We start from the raw sequence: 25,112 nt of genomic DNA, 5'->3' as shown, positions 1-25,112 counted from the left end.
CAGGGGTCAGAACCCTGTTGGGGGCGGGGGGGGGGCGCCACACCCTGGGAAAAAGGCTTGGGCACATCCAGAATGGACCAATCAGCTAGCAAGGCCAGGGTGGCGTCAAGGGGCAGCTTTGGCCAATGGGAAGGGAGAACACTTCGGAGGTTCGGAGGAAGAAAAGAAAAAAAAAAAAGCTCCACGGAACAACAATCGAATCCGTTTGGGGGCTTGAAAGGCTGGGAGTGGGCGTCGTTTATAGCACGTTCCAGCCCCTGCCCTCCCCTTTGAAGGATGGGGTCGCTTGCATCACTCCTGGGCCGCGGGGAGCACACGGAGCTGAGGAGGGTCCCGGGAAAGTAGATGAGGATTGGCCGTTTACTGGGGGCACTTGATTGGGCGCTTCAGTTTTGGGGGTGGGTGGAACAGAGGTGGCAGCTTTGTGCGCAAAAGAGTGAAGATAAGGTTATAGTCTCTTAAACAGAGACAGGAGTGGGCACAGGTCTCCCCCCCCCCCAGCTACTTAAGTGTCACCCAGCAAGTTGATCGAGGATAATCTCAAACCAATGAAAAACTTAAAAATACATCCTGGGCTCTAAACACGATCAACATACTCATTTCCCTTTCCAGCCCCGGGCTGCCTCTTGAGAAAATACGCAATGGTGTTAAGGGCCCGCAGCTACCATCGGGAGTTTCATAGAAATTTATGGTGTGGCTTTTGGCTTAGGCATTAGTCTGGGTTCTTAGCGCCTACGCTAGTCATTAATGTGTAGCGCTGGATATATCACTCTACTCTGCATTCTTTCACCTATAAAATAAAGGTATCAGGACTAGTTACCTTTGAGGTCTAAACATTTTGGAACGGATTTGAAGAGTGGTGTGCTTGGAAACCAGGGCCATATCCATTTGGGGAAGGATTGCGAAAGAAAACTCGGTGGAGTTGCAGAGCTTTTGGCCCAGGGATTCTAAATGTCTGTAAAGTTCCTCGAACTGTGTGTAAAATCGTGTACATGTTTGTGCATTTTTCTGGGGAGGGTTCATAACTTCCATCAAATTCTCAGAAGGCTCTGTAGACACACAAAAATGAACCCACATCTTGGACTTAAAGGGCCAGGGAATGTAGCACAGTAGTGGTTATGTCCTTTTGGAATCTTAGTAAGTTTCTCCAATTCCTTGTTAGAAATCCCGGGTACAGGGGCTCCTTCCATATATATATTTGTCAACCAAAGACAGGCAAGTTCTTCAGAGCTGAGAAGCGCCGGTGAACTGCCATACAGCAGTTGGAGAGAGAGGCTGGTACTGAGTTAGGAAGGAAAGGGAACAGAACTTTACTTTTGGAAGCTCATCTACCTCATATTTAAGGTAAAGGTAAAAATTGTCTTAAGAATGAGAAAAGAAGTGCCAACTACTTTAGACAACAACCCCTGCAAGCTCGGAGGCTCCCACATGAAAACAACAGTAGTGGCTGGACTAAAGCTAAGGCCAGCTTTAGCACCACTGGAGGACCAGCCCAGGGCCCAATCCAATTGCATGGTTCATGCATGCTGCTTTTAAGGTTCAGAGGTTAAGAGTATACGGTATTTAGTCATTATTCCTGACTCAAGTGTGTTTTAGGGGATCATGTCTGATATGTATTTAAGATCACAGGCTCTGGTAACTTCTCTCTACTTTAATATAGGACTAACTACATAATCCTTGGTGAGAAAGTGAGGTTTCCTGACAAGTGTGACTGCAGAAATGCCATGGTGAGCACCGAAAGGTGTCCTGACTTGTGACGACATAGAATACATTCCAGTTAAATAGATAAAAATGCATTTATTTCTAAAATGTGGCTTAACTACACTAAGAGTGTGCTAAGCCAGTCTGGGAATTGATCCTGCAGCTGGGAGTCAAATCCGGCCAATGGAAGAGCAGTAGGAGGCTCCTAGTTCTGGGCACCAAGACGTCACTCCTCCAGAAATTCAATCTACAGAGTTTTTCTTCAGCTGTTTTTTGTGACGTATGGAGAGTTGTTTTGGATTCCTCTGTACAACAGAGAGGTCCGACCTTGAGGAAGATCGGTAGCCCACATCCTCTGCTTTTATAGGCTTAATGATGTGACCTGGCTTGGTGACAACCTTGGGCATAGTCAGCTTTTGGAAGGCCCTCTGCGTGTTCCATGTAGATCCTATAGGGGTCTGGATGGTCCTTTCAAACTGCTGATGGTGGGTGAATGGATATGGAAGCACCCGCACCTGGAAAGGAAGGAAGAGTGACTTGTCACGAGCCAGGCCTGGGGTGCAGTTGGAAAACTCTAATGGCAACTGGTTGGTAGTTTAGTGCCCAGGCCATAGTTCTATGTGGCTGCGGTAAGTGAAGCTACTGAGACGTCAAGGCACCCCAAATGCCCCCAGTCTAACCTTAGACGTTCCAATCTGCTTGAGGACATCTGGGAATGGAGGGGACAAATTCGGATTAGACACCCCCCCCGGCTTACCCAACAATCTAGGAATTGAAAAACCACCCTGACACTGCCCCTGTAGTGTAGGAACACTACAGTAGCTCTAGGTCTGCTGTCCCTTAGTGGGTCTTCCTATACAGTACTGTGACTGCAACACAGGTCTGGGCATTTGTGGGTCCCTGTGAATGTTGTGATCCTCCTACCCTCTTCGAGCTCTTAATCCCTTGCTTTCTTCTCCTTGATACACAGGACTGACGTTTTAAGGAACCCAGAGGTTGACCCTGAATCCTGAACTGCACCAGGCTGTGATGCTTAGTTAGCCTCATCCTCTTTTGGCATCACAGAATGTCAGAGCTGGAAGGCCCTAGCTAATGGCAAAGGTCATCTCCCTTGGCCCCAGAATTTGGCTTGGAGAGGGGAAGTGATTTACCCAAGTAAATTATGAGCAGTGAGAGAGAATAGAACCCAGGGCTCCTTTCCTTGTCTAGTACTCTTCTCCACTCCAAACAATGCTACCTTTAGATATTTAAATAATAATCTTTAAAAAACTTCCCCTGAAGTCCAAAGAAGAGGAAAAAAAAAAACATAAGCAGAAAAATCAAGAAGTTAAAATCAGTAGTAGTCTTTGGAGAATATTCAGTGGAACACTTGAGAAGCTGAGTACTGTTGGGTGGTCCTGGTGGTAGTGAAGGATGCAGATTTTCTTTAGGTTAAGGGAATGTCTATGCCTTAGTGGGATTGCTGCCTAGATCTGTGCCTGTCACGTAAAGTAAGAGAAAAAAAAAACACCTGGGCAAAATATTCAGTCTTAGGAGGCTTTTCTTTTTTCCTTCTGCTTGAAGTACACTTTATTCTACTGCATGCTGGGACCTGCAGTCTATAGCTTATTAAAAAGATGAGGAAAATCAGGGAGATTCTTGGAAAACTGTCAGTTTACTGTGACTGTATTTTTTTTTTTTTAAAGGCAAGACTCCTGATTTTACTGAGGTCCACACTGCCCTTCCTGTCCTGGTGAAGCACTCTTTTAACACGTTTTCTCTCTCTTTTATCGTGTAACTGCCTGATCATTGCCTATTTTGTGGTTATAGATCTCCAACTGGGATTACAGTGGTTACAATTCAGTTTCCACAGGGACTGGTTCACAGAATAAGATCAGTAGAGTATCAATGAAATGATGATTTCTTACTTCTCTTTTGTATTAAACAGATCCCCCTCTTTTTCAGAAGAAAAACTACAACTCATTTAAATATTATACTGGCTGGGGACAGGTCTCAGGGTCAACAGACTTTCAGAATTTAAGGGAACATAAAAATCACTGAGTCCAGTCTCATTCCGGAGTTCCCCTCTACACACGCTCATATCCCTAGGGCAACCCATTCTCCCTGTGGACCAGTGGAATGTTTTTTTTTTTTTTTCAAGTAGGCTCCACGCCCAGTGTGGGGCTTGAACTCATGACCCTGAGATCAAGAGCCACAAGCTCTACCGAATGAGCCAGCCAGGTGTCCCCAAAAGTTTCTCCTCGAACTGAACTCCCTGCTTTCCCCCTAACTGCTACTTTATGTGACTGCACTCCACATGACAGCCTTCAATATACTCGAAGACCACAATCATGCTCCAGTTTGCTTCTCTTGGGTAAACGTCCCTGGCTTGTCATTGGACACAATTTTAATTCCACTCACTGTCCTGAACGAGTACCGGTTGGTCTTCATTTTTCTTAAGATGCAGCTCAAACCTACGGCCTCTCAAAATTATCTTGACTACAAATACAAGCCTGAGAAATGGTAATTCTTAGCTTGGTGAGACCTGTCTGCATTGGAATTATCTGGGGTGCTAGCTAAAAACTCAAATTTGGGGGCTTCACCATTGCTGCCAAGATTTTCCTTTAAGCCTCAACCTCTTCTCAGTTAGAAATTAAAACGCCAGAATTGATCTGGAATTATTCATCTCAGAGCCAGTCAGTGAAAAAGAGAACAGCTTTGATTCTGTGGTCAAGATCACATATCCCTCTTGACCACAGAGCACTAGAATATTCTTCTCAAGCAAGAGAGCTAGGCAGCAAAGGGTTTCTCTCTCCCTCACCTGATGAGCTGCTGCATGGACATTTCGCTTCTCATTGATAATCACATTTGGCAAATTCTTGTCTTTTCTTGGAGGACCCTCAGGGGTTTTAATGAGAAACCTGGAAAGCAGAACGGCAGGACGTCTGACTAAGAGCATTAAGGACTCAGTCAAAAGGGCAGGGAGGATGCATGAGGGTGAAGTGGGAGAACCTGGTGCACTTCTGACAGGCTTTCTTCCCTGTTCTTACCGGCGTCTCTTCTTGGCACTGGGCTTTAGGCCCATACCACCCCACTCGCCCCAGCCAGGCAGAGTCAGGTCCACGTCCTTTGGCTTACTCGCCTCCACGGCTTCCCTCTTCTCTTTCAAGAAGTCTCTGATGACATCATCCCCGGCAAAAGCTTCCTTTATCATCCGCTTTTGATCTCTCTCCTCTTCATCTTCCTGGGAAGAAACAAGAGTGAGAGCTACAGCTTGCCTGGAGAGCTGTGGAAGAGCTGCAGTGGTTCCTGGCAAGATCGCTTGAATTTTGGGTTGTGACATTTTAGCGCCCCCTAGGGGGAAAGCGCTGAACAATGATGGTCTTGCAATATAAATGGATGGGTAGCCAATCATGCTCCAATTTTCTTCTCTCCAGGGTAAATATCCCTAACTCATTATCATATGACACAATTTTAAACTTTCAGTAAGGAAGCTGCAGCATGGAGGAAGGAATGGTCTGTGTTAGGAGGGGGAGCTCCAAGTGGCCTGCCCAGAACGTGGGTGTCCTCTGGCTTACATCTCTGAAAAGATAGGCGCCAGGGCTCTGCACTCGAGCAATTTCAGTTACTTAATCGGGCAGTCTTGGACCATTTCATATCCCAGTAAACAGAGCACAACCTTGGCAATAGCTCAATGACTCACCTTTGAGTTGTCCTGCCTGGGATCTGGTCAGAGCATTGAGGGCCTCCCTCTTTCCTTTGAGGGCAGTTTTAGAATTGCCTCAGGGAGGGTTTGGTGGCTCAGGATTTAAGATGTGGGAGTCTCGGCAGCACTCACATACTGGCATCTATTGAACGGTCACTGGGACCACCCTGGCCCCATACTATTCTGGACCTTTCAACTACTGACATGTGCCCCCAGCCCAACAAAACTTCACTGATTTCTGCACCAGCTCTGATCCCCCACAATGGTCCATGCCCCTGGCTCTACTCACCAACTCCTCTACTGTCGTGGGAACTGCCAAAGACTTCACAGAAGGAGATTTTGTGGTCAGGAGGTTCTGTAGGTCAATCATTTCCTCCTTCCTTTTCTTTTCCTTGGGAGTACCAGGCTGATTATTTGGGTTCCTCTCCGACTGCTGCCCTTCCCCCATAGGCTTGGGGACTTCCTTATTTTGAAAACGTTCTTCTTTGCCCAGCTCTTCTAGCTCCTCCACGGTGTGTGCTCTCTCTGGCCTCTGCAGCAACAGGGGCTCCTCTTCTACCTCGGCAGGTTCCTCCCTCTGGACTGCCGGAACTGTCCTCGTGGAACTCATGTTCTGCTTCCCACACTGCTGGTTTTCCCTGTTGAGTTTCTGAGACAGTGCCCGCAGTTCAGACAGCACCTCCTTGCTGCTAGAATCTGAGGGAAGAAAGGAAAGCTGTCAGAAAAGGAGGCTGGAAATTGCCTTGTCAATGAACATTTACTGAACACTCAACAACGAGCATTTAGGTGCTCCCATTCATGGGGCTCGGTACCACAGGCAAGAGAGGATTCCATTCGCTAGATCTCTTGCAGAGTTCACTAATCATTGCCTATTAAATAGCAGGCAATAGAGTTTAGTAGTTAAAAGCAGCATGTTGGGAAGCAGATGTCCTGGGTCCTAATCCCAGCTATGCCAGTGACTCAATGTGTAACTGGAACTGTGGCTTAATTTTCCCCTGCAGTAAACCCCACTTGGAGAGAAGGCCCCAAGTTCCAAATTTTAAAAAAGCCATTTTAACTGGTAGCCTCTGAATGCACTGTCACCGTAATTACTTGTAATTTATAAAAATGTGATTTAATATTTATAATTTACAATGTCATTTCCTATTCGTCCCAACCAAATCCAGCACTGTCTTATCTGAAAGCAGCATTTCATAATCTGCTGTGGCCAAGTCAGGTTGCTTGGCATTTTCCAGTCACCGGCAACATCTGAGCAAATACCACTAGGCCCTGAGAGCCCTGAGGGAAATATGGCAGCGACACACTTCTAAACTCTTCTTGGCTTGACTTGAGCTGCCTCCATTTCCAAGTTCATCCTGCTCCCTAGCTTTGGCTGGAAGCCTCTGAGAAGCTACTTAAATCTTCCCTTTGGACACATGTATGTTTATTCCGCAAGGACCAAGGTCCTTGGCTCACTTTATTCGGGGGTCCACAAATTCCTGCTCTTTTAGGACACTATTTGCCTGAAGATCTGGGAACATTCTACTAATTTATCATCCAAGGAAATCCAAATCCACCTTTTCATACCAGAACCAACTACTCTATACATTTAGCAAGAGGACCAGCTTTTGAGGAAGTGCAGGACAATACGGCTGGTGTCCCGGGGTTGTATAAAGACTGCCCCCATGATCTCAGCCTGCAGTGCCGCTTTCCAAAAGCCTCCTGGTAACTATTAATCCCAGAAGTCTCCAGCTGAGAACCCCAAGTAAAGGTCCTATAATACATTCTAAATGACAGTTCTTTCAAAATATTGTTTTTCATGGAAAACCAGATTCTTGCCATCATCTGAACGCATTATTTTTATAGGAAATAAAATTAGACCCAAGAATCTGCCCAGATAGCCAGATGATTTCTGAATGTAGTTTCCTAAGCAGACTTTCTCCTCAGAATGGGAGCTTTCTAACCTGTCTCAAGGGTGCTAAGGTTGTTAATATAAAAATCTCTTGAAGATAACACAAAATATAATATACGATCGAGTCTGAGTGTGGGGTGACAATTCTAATTTGCCACGTAGCCTCTGGAGTCCTTCATTCCTGCTAAGAAAGTCTCACCCTACGTTGGCACATATCAACCGACATCATGAAGTGCTAAAAATGCCACTCTTACTTTACAAACAAAGCCGAAAACTGCAGCAGTAATTCGAAGAAATTTCGTAATGCCTCAAAATCTGCCTGTGTCTGTGGGTACGAACGGACTTTTGGACTTGCTGTGCTACCACATGCAGCTGGGTCTGGTCTGTGGGCACCAGTCACGTTAGCTCCTGCCCTTACTTCAAGGATGGAGTGGTTCTGTCTTTCTGATGACCGCAGGCCCTTAAGAGCAGAAAACATGTCCAAATACACCTTGTATAGCCATGCAAATGACTGTGTATTAAATGCCTTTGAAGGAAAACGGTTATTATGAATCTGTCTTCTCTTCAGGGGCCCACGGCATTCTCTGGCAAGTCCCTAGAGCCTAATCACTCTGTAGCACGTGTGCGTGGACAGTTTTCCTCTCGATCCATCCACAGCACTAGCACTGGGCTGTTCTCCATTTTTGTCTACCACAACTCACCTTTTGGCTCTTGTCTGCTCACCGGCTCGGTGTCCTGGTTGAGCGCAGACTTTTTCCGAAGTGATCGCCTTTCCTCAAATTCATTCAACAAAATTTCTTCTTCTGCCCCTGGTCTTTCTTCTTCCTCACTTTCAGAAGCCTCATGGGCCACAGGCTCTGGAAGTTTCTCGGGGTCCCGGACTTTGGCCTCTCCTGTGCCTCTCAAGGGATTCCTGAGCATCCAAGGGTTCGGTCCATTGGCATCCATCTGGATCTCATTCACTGCATCAGGGACAAGTTCACCCTCTTCCTCTGCACCTTCCTCCTCTTCCTCACTGTCAGAGGCCACCTGCAGCTTCTGCGTCAGTTCTTTGTTCCTGGCCAATTGTTCCTGCATAGCCTGGCGAGCCTGGAGGAAGAGGTCACAGCACGAGCGCCTTGTCATTAGTAACTACAACGACACCTTTCCCGGTTCATTTTGTAAAGCTCCCTCCTCTCAATTTGACTTAAGTATTTCTTACTGGTGCCTACTGTTTAAACTGCACATATACCACTGTGTTAACAGCTACGGAATAAAACGGGAGACAAACTCTTTGTCCTCAAGGAAATCAACACGTGAAACAAGGTTAAAAAAAAAGCTCCTCTCCCCTTTAACTGGACTTGCCTTCAATGCTGTTTCCCTTTCATCTTTCCTTTTCCACCTTGTTCCTGGTTCTTTTCCTCTCTGCCTTAGAGATTTTCTGATGCCTTTTTAGAATCCTGGTTTTCCATTCTTCCTCAGGGCTCTTCCCCAACTCTGCTTCTGCTAGCATCCTTAGGGACTGATTTTCCTTTCTGTCCTCCAATTCCATCTCTTCTCTCACCCCAATGATCTCTTACCTCCAGGTCATATTTGGCCATAATTGCCTTTGACTTGGCCCATTTCCCACTGTTCTGGTGCTTAAGGCTCATTCGCTCCTGAAAAGAAAGGGCACAGTGAGATCCTTACCACTTTCTGGGGGAAAGCCGGTTCAAGGGGTGGGGGCGAGAGGCAGCCTCACCATCATTCTGGCCTTTTCGATTTTTTCCAGTTCTTCCAATGCTGCAGTAGGATTGGCCTTCTGCAGCTTCTCAAACTCTCTGAGGGCTTTCCTGGCCTTTCCTTTCTTCAGAACCTTGTGATACCTACAGGGTGAGAGGGCAGGGATTTAGCTGAAACACTGATGCCACACACAAAAGTGTCCCCGCTCCCCAAGGAGTTTCCCTATGCAGGGGCTAGAATGGACATCACAGAGCTGGCTGACTATAGGGAACCAGTTTGGGACCTGAGAGGACTGGCAAGCCTCTCCGTCCCCTGTAGCCCCCAGGGGCACACCTCTGCAGAGCAAAGAGTCCCCTCTGCTTCTAGAGCGCAAGGCAAGAGTAGAAGAAGTTCCAAAGAGGCAAAAAGGCAGGAAGGAAGCCCTACTGGCCTCAACAGCTGTAGAATTCAGAGCTCATTCTGCAGAACCACTCCGTGATGTCCTGGAAGGGAGAGAAAGTAATTGAACAGTCCTCTTTTTAGCAAACCAAGATTGAAAGCCAAAGCCAGAGGAGAGGGCACTACCGAAGCAGGCAAAACTATGAGGTTGGTCTGAGAAAAAAAATGCTAGTCACTCCTATTTGGGACCTCTTCCACATGACCCCAGTTGCTATGTCGAAGGCTCTTTCCTATGGACTCATGATTAGCCACATCACTTTCTTCCAGGGCACCCACGACCACTTCAATAGGGGCCTCCTTACTTTTTGCTCTTGATTTTCTTTTCTCTTCGAGCCCTGGCCTCATAGTAGGACTGCAGGGCCCGGGCCCTCTGAAGCTCTGCTCGGCGCATCTTAGCCTACAATGAATGACATTCACAGTGACTCCTGGACTTGAGGGCAAATACTGGGAGGAACAGAGCACATCTGGATGTATCAAAGGGCCTGTTACACTTACCTCTTCCAGGCTCATGGCTTTGAGAGAAGCCTTTTCCACAGGAGTCAGTAAAGGGTCTGTCACCGGCTGCTTGTTCTTATGGAGGAGGTTAAAAACTTCCTGCTCCAGGGGAGTTCTTGCCTTAAGGAGGTAACAGAACATTCTCAGTCTTAAGCCATGCTCCTAGCTTCCCTGTTTACAATCCTAGGACCATTTACTTTTATAATACTGGAATGGGAATCACAAACTGGAAAGGATTGGCTGTTACAGCAAGAGAAAGGGTTCCAGTCTTGCTGTTCAGCGGTATAGATAAAACCTAATTTTCTTCTGATTTACGACAACTTCAGCAAGGGATTCCAAAGCTTCTCTTTAATATTACTGAGGGGATCACTCTGTTCAGATTACCAAAATATGTAAAACAAAATACCATTCTCTTAAATATCAAAGCAGGATGCCCTTAAGGTAAATGCTGGCAGGATGGAGGAACAACAGTACCAAACTGTCAGTTTTGATAGTGGCAAAACAAAATGGTCCCTGTGTTACGTATATTTGAAGTACGTATGTGTATTACTGTATAATTAGGAATTGAAGACTCATATAAGCCTCCTTTAAAGAATATTTCTAGAAGAAAAGGGAGGTTAGGTCTTAGCTTCCTGACAGTTCAAATTTAACTAGTCATTTTCTAATTTTGGTTCCAATCCCTTAGTTTCCAGTTAACTTTGCATGCTAAGCAGTCTATATATATGAAATGAATGGACTGAACCAGTTACTTCGCATGTCAACAAAAGATGCTGTTTACTGCTTGACTAATACTGTGTAGATGGTTAAAATAATCAGGCTGATCACGCCATGGTCCACCTTGGCAAGGCACAAAGATAGCCCTAGGCAACAGAGCCAGTTTCAAACCTCACACATGTATTATATACGGTTTTCTTCAACAGCCATATACATCATGGTAGGTATTAAACTTACAAATATCTGGACAAATGCATAAACGCAGATCACCACATGTTACACGGCACTATTGATTTAACCATAAACCTATTCTACTGAATGGTAAAGGTGCATGTTCTTCCATTTTTAGTATTTGCAGTAGTGATCAATCACAGGCTACAAAATGATTTATATTACAATGTTGTAATCTCCCTCCAATTCAATTTACAAACATTTATTGACTGCAGCTACATTCCAGGCACTTGTGCAGGGTGCTAGGAATACACAATTGATTAAGATTGTTCCTGTCCTCATAGAGCTCATAGCCTTTCAGAGACACATGTACCAGTGGCAACATAATGGGTCACAGGAGCAATCACGAAGGAAGTGAACAGTAACTTTGATTAGGGGGTGGGTTAGGCTTGGGAAGGACTTTCAAATTAGGCTTTGAGGCATTAAGTACAATTCTGTAAGGGCGGGGAGGGGGACAAATGGAGATTAGTGTAAATAAAAACAAATATATGGAGAGATATGTAAGGGAAAATGTTTTGTTCAGTGTAGCTAAAACACCAGGTGCTTCTGTCTTGTTCTATGAGTAGAGAGCCTTTTGAAGGATTTTAAGCAGGAGAGTGACAATCAGTTTTGTGTTTCCAAAAGAAAGTCCTGACGATCATGTAAGAGTTTATATGTAAAGTGCCGAATGACAGGTGAAAATGAGAAGAGGAACTGGGGATCTAAGAGGCATTACGGAGAAAGTTTACAGGAGGAGCCCACTATGTGGGCTGGAGAGGGGTGGCAGTTAAGGGGGGAGGAGGGGGAGGCAAAGGAGGGGGAGAAGGAAGAAGAATAATCAGATGGCTGAGGTTTCCAACCTAAGGGACCGGGGTAGGGAGTTATGCTGTTGACTAAGTTACAGAATGAAGGAAAATGCCAAGCTTACTTTGTTCTGTGTGAGGTTTAAGGTACGTATGGGAGACCCAGGCAAGGCCTACTGGTCGTATGGAATATGGGACTGGAGCTCAGAAGAAGGCATCTAGAGTGATCTATAGTATATATGGGTGAAAGCCAAGAGCCATGGAATTTACAGAGCAATAATAAAAAGAACTAAGGAAAAGTCAGATAGATAAAAAAAATCAGACAATGTTATCACAGAAGCCAAGGGAGGAGAGTTTTTTGTTTGTTGGTTTTTTTTAACCAATGTGATGTGTCAATAGCGTCCAATAGGCTGAAGCCTCAGAGGGCTTGGGATTTAGCGATTCAGAGGCCTCTCACTAATGCCCTCTGAGAGAAGATTCAGTAGGGTAGTAGGGAAAGAAGGTAAGAGTACAGAAGCAGCAGTGGAGACAGCTCTTCCTGAAGCAAGTTCCTCATCAGCTAACAAGATTTACTTTATTTTCTTAAGGTTTAAAATTAAATTTATTTGATTTTCGTTTGTACACTCTGGGTTAGAGTAAGTCAAAGAGGTTTCTTTACTGTCTTCTCATAGCCTTTAAAATGCTAGTGTATATCATGAACTGCTGATTTCCAGCAGGGGCACGCAACATTTTCTAGCAACAGAACCCCGCCTTTTTGAGGGCATATTGAGAAACTAAGGTTTTGAGGAGAACATTTGGTTAACACTAGTGTAGGCTGCTAGGGGCTGGGAAGGTACCTTACAACATTTCTAGCACTTTACAGTTTACAAATGCTTTCTCACGCATCATCCCATTTAAATCTTCTCGGAGTGAAACGGAATTTTAGGAAGCTGGGCCAAAACTATAGTTCAGACTTCTTGGATTCTTAATCTCCAGAGTCCTTGTTACTTTGCATTCTAAGTTGTAAGAAGAGAACTCAGTTGCTAACCAGAAAGCATGCCCTGACCTAAGCATTTCCTTACTGCTCTGTGCCATACTGTCCTAATTTCTCAAAAATGAATCTTAAAGGGTGCCTGGGTGGCTCAGTTGGTTAAGCATCTGCCTTTGGCTCAGGTCATAATCCCAGGGTCCTGGGATCGAGTCACACATTGGGCTTCCTGCTCAGTGGGGAGTCAGCTTCTCCCTCTGCCCCTCCCCCTGCTCATGCGCGTGTTCGTGCGCATGTGCTCTCTCTCTCTCTTGCAAAAATAAATGAAATCTTTAAAAAAATGAATCTTAGAATAAATGGTATGGTAGATTCATGTATAGCGTTTGGCGGGGGGGGGGGGGGGGGCTCCACTCTGTCTTGCACAGGGAATTCCCGGAGAGCAGAGGTTGGACCATTCTTAATGCAACCTACTCTTCCACTGTCTCATGTTTAATAACCAACTAGGCATTTTCCAGCTAACTCCAAGATAATGCTGTCATTTGGGAAAAGCAAGGTGCAGAAGAATGTGTAGTGCGTCTTTTGATTAAAAAAACATGGTAAACGCAAATATAGCAATGAAACTCTTAGGGTACCAACAACAAAAAAATTACAAAAGTGGTTATTTCCAAGTGAGTATGGGGGTAAAAATAAGCAGATGGGGGGCAGGGGTGGGGTCAGCCTTTTCACAATATTATATTCTATACTTTTTATTTTTGAATCCTACAAATTGTATTACCTCTCAATTTTTTTTTCCTAAAGTCTCCCTTCCATCCTGCAACCATGCTTTAAACCTTATCTCTTTCTCATGTGGAAAAGGAAGCATCCTAGAAAGAGAATGGTAGTGACTTCAACAATAATATCTGAAACAGAGCTTATCCCCATAGTAAGCAATGACTTGCTCAATGTCTAGCTATGGCAGCAAGCCATGTTTACTTTGATTAGCGTTAATTAGCTCAACTTCCTGACACACAGAACACTATTATTTCTGGATTCTTAGAATGCAGAGAAGAAGCATAAACAGGGCGCCCATCCATAGTCTGGGCATTGCTGTTTTTGACTATTCCTACTTAAGACAGAATATCCCATTATAGATTCCATAAGCAATGCGTATTGGAAAAGGAAGTCTAATTGTCTGGAAGTTGTTCACAGACTAAAAATTGAGGCTTTGGGGACCAACACAGGATTACCAACAATGGCATAACTACTGTTCCACCCCCAGTGCCATTATTTACTACTGCCATCATCTCATAAAAGAAAAGCTATTTCAATGCTATTAAAATGGAAAGCATAACCTCATAGTAAAGAAGAGCTGGTAACCTTACATCTGCCATACTCACAATTATTCTTGTTAGTTCAGATGAATAAAAAATTTGCCAGGGATTAGTGTTTGGACAACCCAGCTCTAAGATAACTTTTTTATTTTCTGCAGCTCAGAGTCATAATGAGTTACTTGCTAAACTTCTGATCATGACCCATGATACGTTATATGTTCATGTGGTAGTCCTTTACAAGCAACCATTGGTTCTGCTGCTCATATGTAGTCCTACTAAGGCTCAGTAATGTTGCTGAGTTCCTGATTTTCCCCAGATCAGAATGTGGCTTTAAAAGCTTTTTAAAAACTGGGGTGTGAAAAAGAAAACACGACTCTGTTCCCTCTCTACTGGCAATCAGATGCTTTCACACTAAAACATGGAGATAACCATGTGCTATGTGCTACCAATGGATGAAGGGCGAATACAGAGAAATTCTGGCTATTGCATGACTGACCATGAGTCTTGCTACCCCCCTCTCCCTTCCTTGACTGCTAAATGGAAGACTGCACCTGGGGTTTTGGTTTACCAGGTCCAATCACATCAATCTCACCTGCCAAGGTGCAGTTTCCTGGTGTGGCACTCACCTTCCAGCCACTGAGCACATGTTCGATGGGAGCAAAGGCTGACTGCTCCTTCCTCAGGGGAAAAACCAGCTGCTCTGCTTGCCGGTTCTTCAGGATGATGGGATCCCATTTGGAGAGGGCTTGTGAGGTTTTATTGAATGCCACTTCTCTGTGGATCTGAAGCAGGAGAAGTACATGAAGGGAAAGAGCCATGAAATTAAGCACTGAACTCAAAGGACCAGCAGGGAATCAGAAGCCAATGTTCCTCAGCCCAAGAAAGAGTCAGTATGCTAGAGAGTAGCTCTTGCTTACTTCTCAGGATGCATTCCCTCCGAGGTACATTTTCATCTTCTCCATGGCAATCACAATTTCTCCCTCCCCCCATGTTTGAGGCTTCCCCCCACCTTCCCTTCTTACCCTATTTTTCCTTGTCAGTCCGATTTCTTCCCCTTAATAGACCACCTTCTCTATAACTCACCCGCTCAACCTCTTCTTTGTTAAGGGGTAACTCCACAGTCTTCTTTGATTTGACTCTATTCAGTTGCTTTTTCACAGTGGCCAATGAGGATGAAGTTTTAACAGGCCCAAGTAGATCTGAAAGGACTAGCTTTTCTCCTGATCCTGCAGAAAGGCCAAACTTTCTGGTCAGACTGAGAAGTGAGGCAAAAATCTCAATATAACACAGGGAGACATGTCAGTAGAAAATGCTGGTAGACAGGCCAATGTGTAGGGAAGTAGGAATAATTCTCTTACTTTAACCGCCAGCCATAGTGACACCATCGCTTTCCTACATTGCCAAATGTGTTGAAGGGTGGAAGAAAGGAGAAAATTATTTTAAAAAGTCATCTGCTTTTTTCTTGGTCTTTCTGCTTCTACTTTTGCCTCACTGCACTTCATTCTTCACACAGCAGCCAAAGTGCTCTTTTGAAACTGTAAATCACAGCATGTCAGGATCCTGCTGAAAATCCTCCAATGGTTCCCCTTTATACTTGGGATCGCATCATTCTAAAGGACACAGCCCAGCCAAACTAAAGCAGCCACTTAGTCACTTTACTGTATCACCATGTTTTAATCCTTATTATTTCCCCCCTTGATCTTCCTTTAGGATGTTAGACCCCATGAAGCATTTCTCCCATCTTATTCTTCATTGTAGCCCCAGTATCTAAACTGTCCTGAAACTGATACATAGTAGAAATATGGTAAGTATCTGTTGAATGAATAAGCTTGAAGAATACATTGTTATTTGTTCTGAGGGGTTACATTAGTGGTTACTAGAAGCCTATAACTCATTGGAGCTGCCTAAATTGTGAATATGGTGAAAAAGATTTGGCATCTAAACTTTGTATCAGGTTAAAATCCCAACTCTGCAATTTACTAGATCATGTATTTGCATTAGGGGAGAAATCACTTGCCCACCCAAGGGATGAAAATTGGTTCTGGAGGTGGGGGAGTGGTGAAAAAAATCTTAGATATTCCCAACTTCTGTGTTCCTCCAAAGCTCAACCCTATCCAACAAAAATCTTATTCCTTGTTATCTGATTTCCTGGCTATGGGGGTGGGAGTGGGGTGGGGGAGAGGCAATGAAAAAAAAAGTCTAAAAAGGCTTCTCAGGGAACAATAAAGAAAAGAGGTTGAGAAACATTGTACTAGGGGAAGGCCCTTGAGTAACTTGACTTCTCTGAGCTCCAGCAGATTATCTGCCTGTCCAAACTCAAGGCACTGTAAGAACTGAAATAAAAATAAAATCATGAATGTGATTAAGCTAGTGAGAGGAAGCTGCCTTCATTCATGTCTCTATACCCTAGAAGTAGCTCATCAGTGGGAGACCTTGACTGTGTAAGGCTTTCTTCTAGAAATGGAAGAAACTCAAGGGCATCTGACTATCTTTCTTCACCCACTCACAAGTGTTTATGGTATGATCCATTAGCCATATCAAAAACAGCTCCAGGGGGGTGGGGGTAAAGTGACCATTTTGCTTTTAACTCCACAAGCTCCACGAATAGATTGCTTCCTTTGTTAACTTACCTTCAGAAGTGACATTGAACTCTGACACCTTCAGACTAGCTTCAGATCTCTCAGCCAATTTCCACCTGAAATTAGGCAAAGCAGAATATAGTACACTTCCCCACATTTTTGCTGGGGAAAGCACTTCTCTCTTCAAACAGGCTTTGGTTTCATGTATTTCTCTTCTAGAATCACGTTTTGTCATAAAGAAACCAGGAAATCTGTTCCTAACCTGGACTTGGTTGTCTAACCATCTCTTAATGTAGACTCAGCCACTCAAAAACACAATACTAGTTAACGCTTCAAAAGACTATAAGTATGGATTAAGAACTCAAATGCACAAAGGCCTAACACAATAATTGCTAACCATTACATAATGCATATTATACGCTGGGCATTGGTTTAAGATCTTTACACTTATTAACTCATTTAAATGTCATGATGACCCTCTGAAGTAAGTAATGTTATTAATCTTACTTTCTAGTTGAAGAAATTTAGGTGCAGAGAGGATAAAAATTTGCCTACACAGTCTGTCTCTAAAGTAAAGTATGTGCTCTTAATAATGATGCTGAGACTTGTGTCTTCATTGTCTTAGGCACTCCATAAATGTTTTCTTAAAGACTTTATTTACTTAAAGAATTTTATTTATTTATTTGAGAGAGAGAGAGTGCGTGTGGCAGGAGCACAGTGAGCGGGGGAGGAGTAGAGGGGGAGGGAGAGGGACAAGCAGACTCTGCCGAGTGCAGAGCCCAATTTGGGCTTGATCCCAGGACCCTGAGATCATGACCTGAGCTGAAACCAAGAGTCAGACGCTCAAGTTCAAACGACTGAGTCGGCCAGGAGACCCAGAACTCAATAAATGTTAGTTGCAGATCTGTCTCATGGAATCAGCTAGTTATAACCTGTCCAAACGGATGGGGATGTTACCTATTCTTTCCATCAAGGGAACTGATTGCTTCCAGAAGCTTTTGATGCTTTCTCTCTCCATCAATGTCCCCCTAGACACAGAAAAGGAAAAACCATCAGAACGATAAGGGAAAGGAAAAGACAGCATGGAAAACTCTTGTTCTTTTGGTCAGTGGAGGACTAGGGAAATCAGATGAGGTCTAGTGTGCAGGCATTCAAGCTCAAAGAACTGCTTCAAAAGCCGAACTCCCTCATTATAAGGACCACAGTGCCTAGTGATCTGTAGCTAATGTCATGCCTGTCTTAATCAGTCTTGAGAAGAAAAGTGCTATGAGAATGTTTCTGTATAGAATATATAGCATGATCTGACACACAAACACTCACATGGAAAAAACCCCCACAATTTAAGCAGTTTTGTCAAGAGAATAAAGAGTTGGAATTCTTATAGCATTTGTTGGAGAGCCGGCTTAATTACGTATATGGGTATTTCAGTCAGACACAGATAGTCCATTACTTATGATGGTTTGACTTACAATTTTTTGACTTTATGATGGTGAGAAAGTGACATGTTTAGTAGAAACTGTATTTCAAATGTGAATTTTGATCTTTTCCCAGGCTAGCAACATGGATATGATTCTTGTGATGCTGGCCAGTGGCAGTGAGCTGCAGCTCCTTGTCAACCACAGGATCATAAGGGTAAATAACTGATACACTTAGAACCATTCTACACCCACACAACCATTCTATTTTTTTATTTTCAGTACAGTAGTCAATATATTACATGAGATATTCACAACTTTATTATAAAATAGACATCGCGTTAGATGATTTTGCCCAATTGTAGGCTAATGTAGGTGTTCAGAGCAAGTTTAAGGTGGGCTAGGCTAAGCTATGATGTTCAGTAGTTAGGTACATTAAATGCATTTTCAACTTACAATATTTTCAACTTATGATGGGTTTATCAGGATGTAATGCCATCTTAAGTTGAAGAAGATTTGTAATCAAATACCTCTACAAAAATCCAAACTTGGGTAATAGGGAAATCATATAATGAAGACCATGTGTTTTGGTCTTAAATACTCAACTATACTTAGGCAACTTGAAAACAGTGTATCTTATATAGTCTTCAAATTTCCATAGCACTTAATACAGTATCTTGTACATGAAACACTAAATAACTATTTGTAATTTATTTGCAAGACCTGAAAAAACATAAACAATGTTGCCACCATTTTTCTGTCTAGTAATGTGCTGTCTACCCTAATTGTGAGGCAGAAGGGGAACCAGTGAAGGCAGTTTAGCAGCTGTCACCCACCTCATCTTCACTGGGGCTCAAGGGGTAGTCTTTGGGCAAATCCTCTAGTTCTTCCTGTTGGCTTAAAGCCAGAAGGCTGTTAAAGGAGATAAAAGAAAAATATTATCAATTGAAATAACTTCTACTACTACAATCTCTAAAACATAACTTCAGTATTTAAGCACAAAATGGCCCTATCCCCTGAAAGAGGTACAAACCAAGCAACATCGGCATTTCAGAAATTTGTCAAGACATTAAATTTAGAATGAAGTCAGGCATCACCCCCATGGGGTGAGCAGTGGGTGGTGACACCCCTGTAGAACTGCATGGAATGAAAAAGAGCTAACCCTTTTCAGTGATTGGTACCGCATTTTCCACTGACCTCCGGGAGGCTGTAAAAATGTCAGACTCTAGGTAAGGTGACAGAAGGCACTGTTGCTGGCCCTTAAGGCAAGGCAGTTTCCCATTAATATTTCTAAGCATCCTCCAAACGGAAGACACCTTTATAGGTGCAGCTTACTCAAAAGTGACATGCTGGTCACTTGTTCCCAGGAATGGGGAAAGTGGGAACTGGACGAAGGCAGCTGAGTTAACAGTTTTTCCTGGGGCTTCCTCGGCAAAGTACTTAACTAAGGAGACTGGTACCCTGAACCAAATTATAGACTCTATTACCTAACAGTATGTACCAATCTTTACAAGGCAACCATTACTGAACGGATACATTTAGTTCCCCTATCAGGGCGCGGGGATGAAACATCAGAGGAGAAAATGTCACGAACGACTCCAGTCAGCGAAGGTTCCAAGATAAGGGGAATTTATAATGCAGGCACTCTCAGCACGGAGAGTCGAAACCGCGCCTCGGCAGTAGCCAAAAAAGGAGTCACGTGATGAGGAAAGTGCAACAAATTAGCTGGAGGGGGAGAGGCCGCATCAGGACCAACAGGGATGAGGCTAAAAAGCTGGGGAGCGGAGGGAGTGAATTAAATTAAATCAGAAGGACTTTTCAAGGATGTTATCGCTGAAATTGTAATGAATGGTGAGGTCTTGGAAGAGGAACTACTGTCGTCTGTTAAAAGTCAGCTTCCACGTCTCAAAAGCCGGGGGACCCGGCCCCAACGACACCCACACCCCCTGCTCTGGTCTTTATCCCTCACCTTTCCGCAGCCCGGGCCACGCTCATCTCAGCAGTCTGTCTCTCACATGGGCCAGGAGCGGAAGCCGAAAGGAAAGCAATTTCCGTGCCGGCCGCAAAGCAATTTCTGCTTCCGCCAATCACACGCTGCGTGTCGCGTCACTTCCGCTCCGCCCCAAGGCGTGCTAGAAGCTGGAGACGCTTTGGGAGGGGCCAGCCGGAGCCCGGGACACTGGAGTTTAAAGTCCGTCAGTGGGCGGAGCTTTGCTTCTCTCCCCATCCCTCCCCGTCGTCTCTGGAGAGCGCAGATGTCCGCGCTCCGGGCTGATGGTTTCCTCGTGGCCCAAGGTGGGTGAGCTTAGGGCGAGGGCGCTGGGCTGTCGGGGACTGGCCGAGCGTTGATTGTCGCTGCCAGATCTGAAAGGAAAGGCTCCCGCGCAGGTCCGTGTTCCACAGCGTCCTGCGAGCCCGGCACCAGCCAGCTCGAGGCTTTCTCGAACGCTGGTGAAGTGGCTAGCATTGTGCTAGGCCCCCGACATTCGGCGGTGAATGAAGCAAGTTTCCTCCCCTCCTAAGGAAAAATACCCTTTCTTCTTGTGCCCCCTTGTAATTGCAGCTCCAGGTCCCGCCTACTCTACGTAACAGAGGTTCTTCCAAGAATGGGCTGTGTTGGTGGCTGCATCTTCCTCACCTCCCATCAACTGTTAAGACATTTTTTAAAAATTAAAAAGCAGAAAAGTAACATATGAAAGTGTTCTTGCCATCTATTTTAAGCCACTTCCATTTTGCTTTTGTCCCACTATTCCACTGAAACTGCTCTGAACAAGATCCTCAGTGACACCCTAGGTTGCTAAATAAAATGGACACCTCTTACTCAGTCTTTGTCTTCCCAGAACTTTGTGTGGTATTTGATACTGTTGGTTTGTTTTCTTATTCATATTCAGGAAATGTTTTTGACCATTTACTATGTGCCAGGCCTCTAGGCACGGGGGCACACTGGTGCACAAAACAGACATGTTCCAAGGCTTCATAGGACTGACTTTCTAGTGGGATTACAGATAATTTTGTTGTTATTGACACTCCATCCTGGGCTTGCATGACACCACTCTCTTCCCTCATCTTAGCTTCATGGCCATCTTCCTCAGCCTTCACTGCTGGATACTTTTTCTGTACTTACTCCCTAAATGATGATGTTCCCCAGGCTCTGTTCTCAGCCTGTTTGTCTAGTCCACATGCTTTTTTTTTTTTTTTTTTTAGTAATCTCTACATGTAACGTGGGGCTTGAACTCACCACCCCGAGATCAAGAGTCACATTCTCCACTGACTGAACCAGCCAGGTGCCCCTCCACATGCTCTTCTTAAGCTTTTAACACTTGTATGAGAACTCCAAAATCTATATGTCTAGCTCAGATCTTTTTCTTGAGTTCCAGACTAGTATCTCTGATGGCCTCCTGGCAGTCCTTTTTGTCCCACAGACACATCAAACATGAAATGTCTAATAACTTCTGTCTTTTCCACCAGAGTTCCGTACTTTCCATCTCTGTGACTGGCACTATCGACTACTGGTTGGTCGAATCAGAAGTCTTGAGAGTCATCCTTGATTCCTCTCTACCTTATGCTTCACAGTTGCTCCTCACATTGTGGGTTTTTAAAAAAAAAAGGTTTGTTTATTTATTTTAGAGCACACAAGCAGGGGGAGGGGTAGCGGGAGAAGGAGAGAGAATCTTAAGCTAACTCCCCGCCAAGTGTGGAGCTGGACCAGGGGCTCGATCTCACAATCCTGAGATCGTGACCTGAACTGAAATCCAGAGTCCAAGAGTCAGCCTCTTAACTGACTGAGCCACCCAGGCGCCCCTGCTCCCCACATCATTGGTTTTACTTCCTGAATCTCTTTCGAATATCTCCCCACCTTTCTATCATCATCCATCAGACCCTTGCAATTTCAAGCCTGTGGTACTGCTAAAAACTGTTATATTGAAGGGGAGCATTATAGCATATTGAAGAGCATGAGTTGTGAACTGGACTCTTATCTCTGCCACTTACTAGCTTTGTCATTTTTGTGTAAATCACTTCTCCATGCCTTTGTTTCCTCACCTTTAAAATAGGTATGATAGTACCTTGGGTAATTGTGAGAACTAAATGAGTTAATATACATAAAGCACTTGAATAAATGAAAGCCCCTAGAATAATACCTGTCACACATTAAATGCTTAATAATTGTTAGCTCTAATAATTATATTGTACTGACTTATTAGTCTTTAGTCTGTCCTCATTCAATCCTGTAAGTCTGATCATGTCACACCCCTACCGAAAAGATACAAATAGACCCTCATCACCCTCAAGATAAAATTTAAAAAATCTCTTTAGTCCTTGTCTACCCCTCCAACCTCTTTGGAATTTCTTGCTGCTTTCCCCAAGGCACTCCAAATTATATTTTTATGGATGGATGATGTTCTCTTAATCTTATAGAAAGTATGAATAAAAGCATTTTAAGAAAACATTGACATTTTTTATTGATCTATACTTAATCTAAGTAAAGACAGTGTGTTTGCTATGCAAATACAGCTTTGAGGCAAGTTCCCTAGGTACTCCCCTTCTCCAGCTCTAACCAGATTGCTGCCCCATTTCCCTCTTATGCAGAATTATGAAACAGCAATGCAGTGTTTCAGCTGAGACCTAAAGGAAGAGAAGGAACCAGCACTGTGGAGAACAGGGAAGAGTGTTCTGGGCAACAGAAACAACGTATACTCTGGTCCTCTGGGCTGGGAAGAGCTTGCTATATTTTAGCAACTGAAAGGCCAGTGTGGCCGAATGGTGGTGAACAAGAAGGTAAATATAACAGAGAGGGATGGAGAGATGGGCAGGATTCAGGTCTTGTAGGGACTTGTAGGCCATGGTAGAATTTGGATTTTACTCTACATAAAATGGGCCACAACTTATTTGTTGTGTAGAGGTTTTGTAGGAGGAGAGTGATGTAATGTGAATTTTACTAAAAACACTTAGGCTGTTGTGCAGAGAGTGCATTGGCTCGGGTGGGGTGGGGCACAAGTGGAAGCAGGGAGACCAGTCGGGAAGCTACTATTGTGTAGTACAGCAGAAGATGGTGATGGCTTGCAGTAGGAGATGGAGTCACTGATGGACCCACCAGAGGAATGTGGGAGGTAAGGGAAAGAGAAAGATTATGCTTACATTACTGGCATGAACAAGTGCAGTAGACTATTTGTGAAGATGTAGAAGACTAATGATGGAGGGAACAGATTTGGGCAGTGAGACCACAAATTCACATTAGTACTTTTGAGGTTTGAATACAAGGTACCTAAGTGGAAATATCAAGTATGTAGTTGGCTATAGGAGTTGTGAAAGATAATTAGTTAAGAGCCTTTGATCTCAACGATAGCTATTAGTGATTATCAGTAAATAAAATAATGTTTTTTCCCTACAAGTACGTTTATGTGTTAACTGACTTAAATTTCACAAAAAAGACCCAGGCTCAGCCAAAGCTTGCAACATGGCAACAATAGTGATTTTACTATAGATTCATGATGTTGTATGCCCTGCAGCATACAACCTAGTCCTTGAACAATAATAAGGGACTCAATAAGTATTTTTTTGAATTAATGATTGAGTAAAGCCATAATAGTTCCACGCTATTCATTCTCATAAAAGATGCATAGTAGTAACTATTTGTACAGGCAGAGATATTGCCTTAACAAAGAATAATAATGAAAAAGTTTGAAATATTGCCCTGAATTTCCAAAATGTGACACAGAGATACCAAGTGAACAAATGCTATTGGAAAAATGGTGTCGACAGACTTGCTCAACACAGAGATGTCTCAAACTTTCAATTTGTATAAAACATGATACCTTCCCAAGTACAATAAAGTGAAACACAATAAAAACAAAGTATGCCTGTATATAATTTTAGAGTTTGCAGGGTGCTTGCTAAGGTGTGAATTCGTATGTTGAAATTCCGATCCCTGAGGTGATGGTATTAAGAGGTGGGGCAGTGTGGAGGTAAGTAGGTCTTGGGGGTGGAGCTTTCATGAATGAGATTAACGACTTTATAGCCCTCAGAGAGTTCCTTTGCCCCTTCTGCAGTGTGGGGACACAGCAAGAAGGCTATGAATCAGGAAGCGGGCTCTCACCCAGCCAGGCTGGCATCTTGATCTGGGACTACCAGCCTCCAGAACTGTGAGAAATATATTTCTGTTGTTTATAAACCATCTAATCTATGGTATTTCGTTATAGCGGCCTGAACAGACTTAGTGCTTTTACATCCATTGTGCCATTTTAATTAAACATTTTATTAACTTTTATTTTGAGATAATTGTAGATTCACATACAAGTTGTAAGAAAAAATACAGAGATGCTGTGTATCTTTTACTTAGTGTACCCTAATGGTAACATCTTGCAAAACTCTAATACAATATTACAACCAGGATATTGATACTGAGATACAGTCAAGACACAGAAAAATTCCATCAGGGCAAGGATCGGTTATGTTGCCCTTTTATAGTGCACCCACTTCCCTCCCACCACTGCCTCCTTAACCCCTGGCAACCACTAACCTCTCCATTTCTATAATTCTGTCATTTCAAGAATGTTACATAAATAGAATCATACAGGATGCAACTTCTTGGAATTGGATTTTCTCACTGGAGATTCATTCAGATTATTGTGTATATCAATATTTTCTTCTTTTTTTGTTTTTTAAGTGTACAATTCAGTGGTTCTTAGTGTATTCACAGTATATTCACACAGTTGTGCCACCACAACCACAATAAATTTTAGAAGTTTCATCATCCCAAGAACAAACCTTGTACCCTCTTTAGCCATCTTCCCCTGTGATATCATAGGAAATATATTCGGTCTGGATCCTGGCAAAACTCCCAACACCCTTGGAATTTTTTGAGTGATAGGAGTGTTTTTCATCATTCTTAAGGAGCCCTTTTCATCACACCTGAGTTTATATTAATGAGGTGACTTCTTGAAAGCCCCTAAGTACCCTCAGGGTGGGGACTATTTGCCAGGGAACCAACCATGATTAATGGGTTGGAACTCGCAGGCCCCTGCCCTTCTAGGGAGGGGAGAGGGGCTGGAGTTAGAAGTTCATTGATTGGAAATCTTTCTTCTTTTCTCATATAGACTTTTAGTGCTATAAATCCCCTTCAAGTGCTGCCTTCTCAGCATCTCACAACTTTTCATATACTGTTTAAAAATTTTCTTTCAGTTAAAAAATTTTTATAATTTTCCA

General features: G+C 43.7%; 1 protein-coding gene and 1 long non-coding RNA gene across 6 annotated transcripts; one reads left to right on the top strand and one right to left on the bottom strand.

Moving 5' to 3' along the window:
• Positions 1 to 1,777: 1,777 nt before the first annotated feature.
• On the bottom strand, positions 1,778 to 20,014 carry UTP14A (UTP14A small subunit processome component). 5 transcript variants are annotated; one of them, XM_026520567.4, is made up of 15 exons: positions 19,879 to 20,014; positions 18,746 to 18,821; positions 17,452 to 17,522; positions 16,546 to 16,610; positions 14,999 to 15,141; positions 14,542 to 14,697; positions 9,912 to 10,031; positions 9,719 to 9,813; positions 8,998 to 9,121; positions 8,837 to 8,914; positions 7,979 to 8,366; positions 5,676 to 6,082; positions 4,731 to 4,924; positions 4,502 to 4,601; positions 1,778 to 2,216 (listed from the first exon to the last, which is right to left on the bottom strand). In XM_026520567.4, exons 1-15 carry the CDS (start codon positions 19,902 to 19,904, stop codon positions 1,944 to 1,946), a joined length of 2,316 nt encoding a protein of 771 aa, XP_026376352.1. In that variant the 5' UTR covers positions 19,905 to 20,014; the 3' UTR covers positions 1,778 to 1,943. The 5 variants fall into 5 exon arrangements, with proteins under 5 accessions (XP_026376352.1, XP_026376353.1, XP_044247579.1 ...); XM_026520569.4 differs by having other exon boundaries at positions 2,110 to 2,216; positions 4,819 to 4,924; positions 19,879 to 19,986; XM_026520568.4 differs by lacking the exon at positions 4,502 to 4,601 and having other exon boundaries at positions 19,879 to 19,986.
• Positions 19,980 to 24,114, top strand: LOC125281216 (uncharacterized). Its single transcript, XR_007188349.2, has 3 exons — positions 19,980 to 20,204; positions 22,497 to 22,685; positions 23,957 to 24,114. It is a non-coding gene; the product is annotated as an uncharacterized LOC125281216 (long non-coding RNA).
• The last annotated feature ends 998 nt before the right edge of the window (positions 24,115 to 25,112 follow it).

This window comes from Ursus arctos, chromosome X, assembly GCF_023065955.2.
Source record: "Ursus arctos isolate Adak ecotype North America chromosome X, UrsArc2.0, whole genome shotgun sequence".
Lineage (NCBI taxonomy): Eukaryota > Metazoa > Chordata > Mammalia > Carnivora > Ursidae > Ursus > Ursus arctos.
This window is presented reverse-complemented; position numbering and strand designations above follow the sequence as displayed.

Excerpts from the sequence above, each read along its gene's own strand:
- UTP14A (XM_026520567.4), bottom strand. The coding sequence starts at position 19,904 with ATGAGCGTGGCCCGGGCTGCGGAAAG. Across the intron at positions 4,925-5,675 it reads CCACGACAGTAGAGGAGTTG|GAAGATGAAGAGGAGAGAGA; the intron begins GTGAGTAGAGCC and ends GTTTCTTCCCAG. Across the intron at positions 4,602-4,730 it reads AGTGCCAAGAAGAGACGCCG|GTTTCTCATTAAAACCCCTG; the intron begins GTAAGAACAGGG and ends TCTGCTTTCCAG.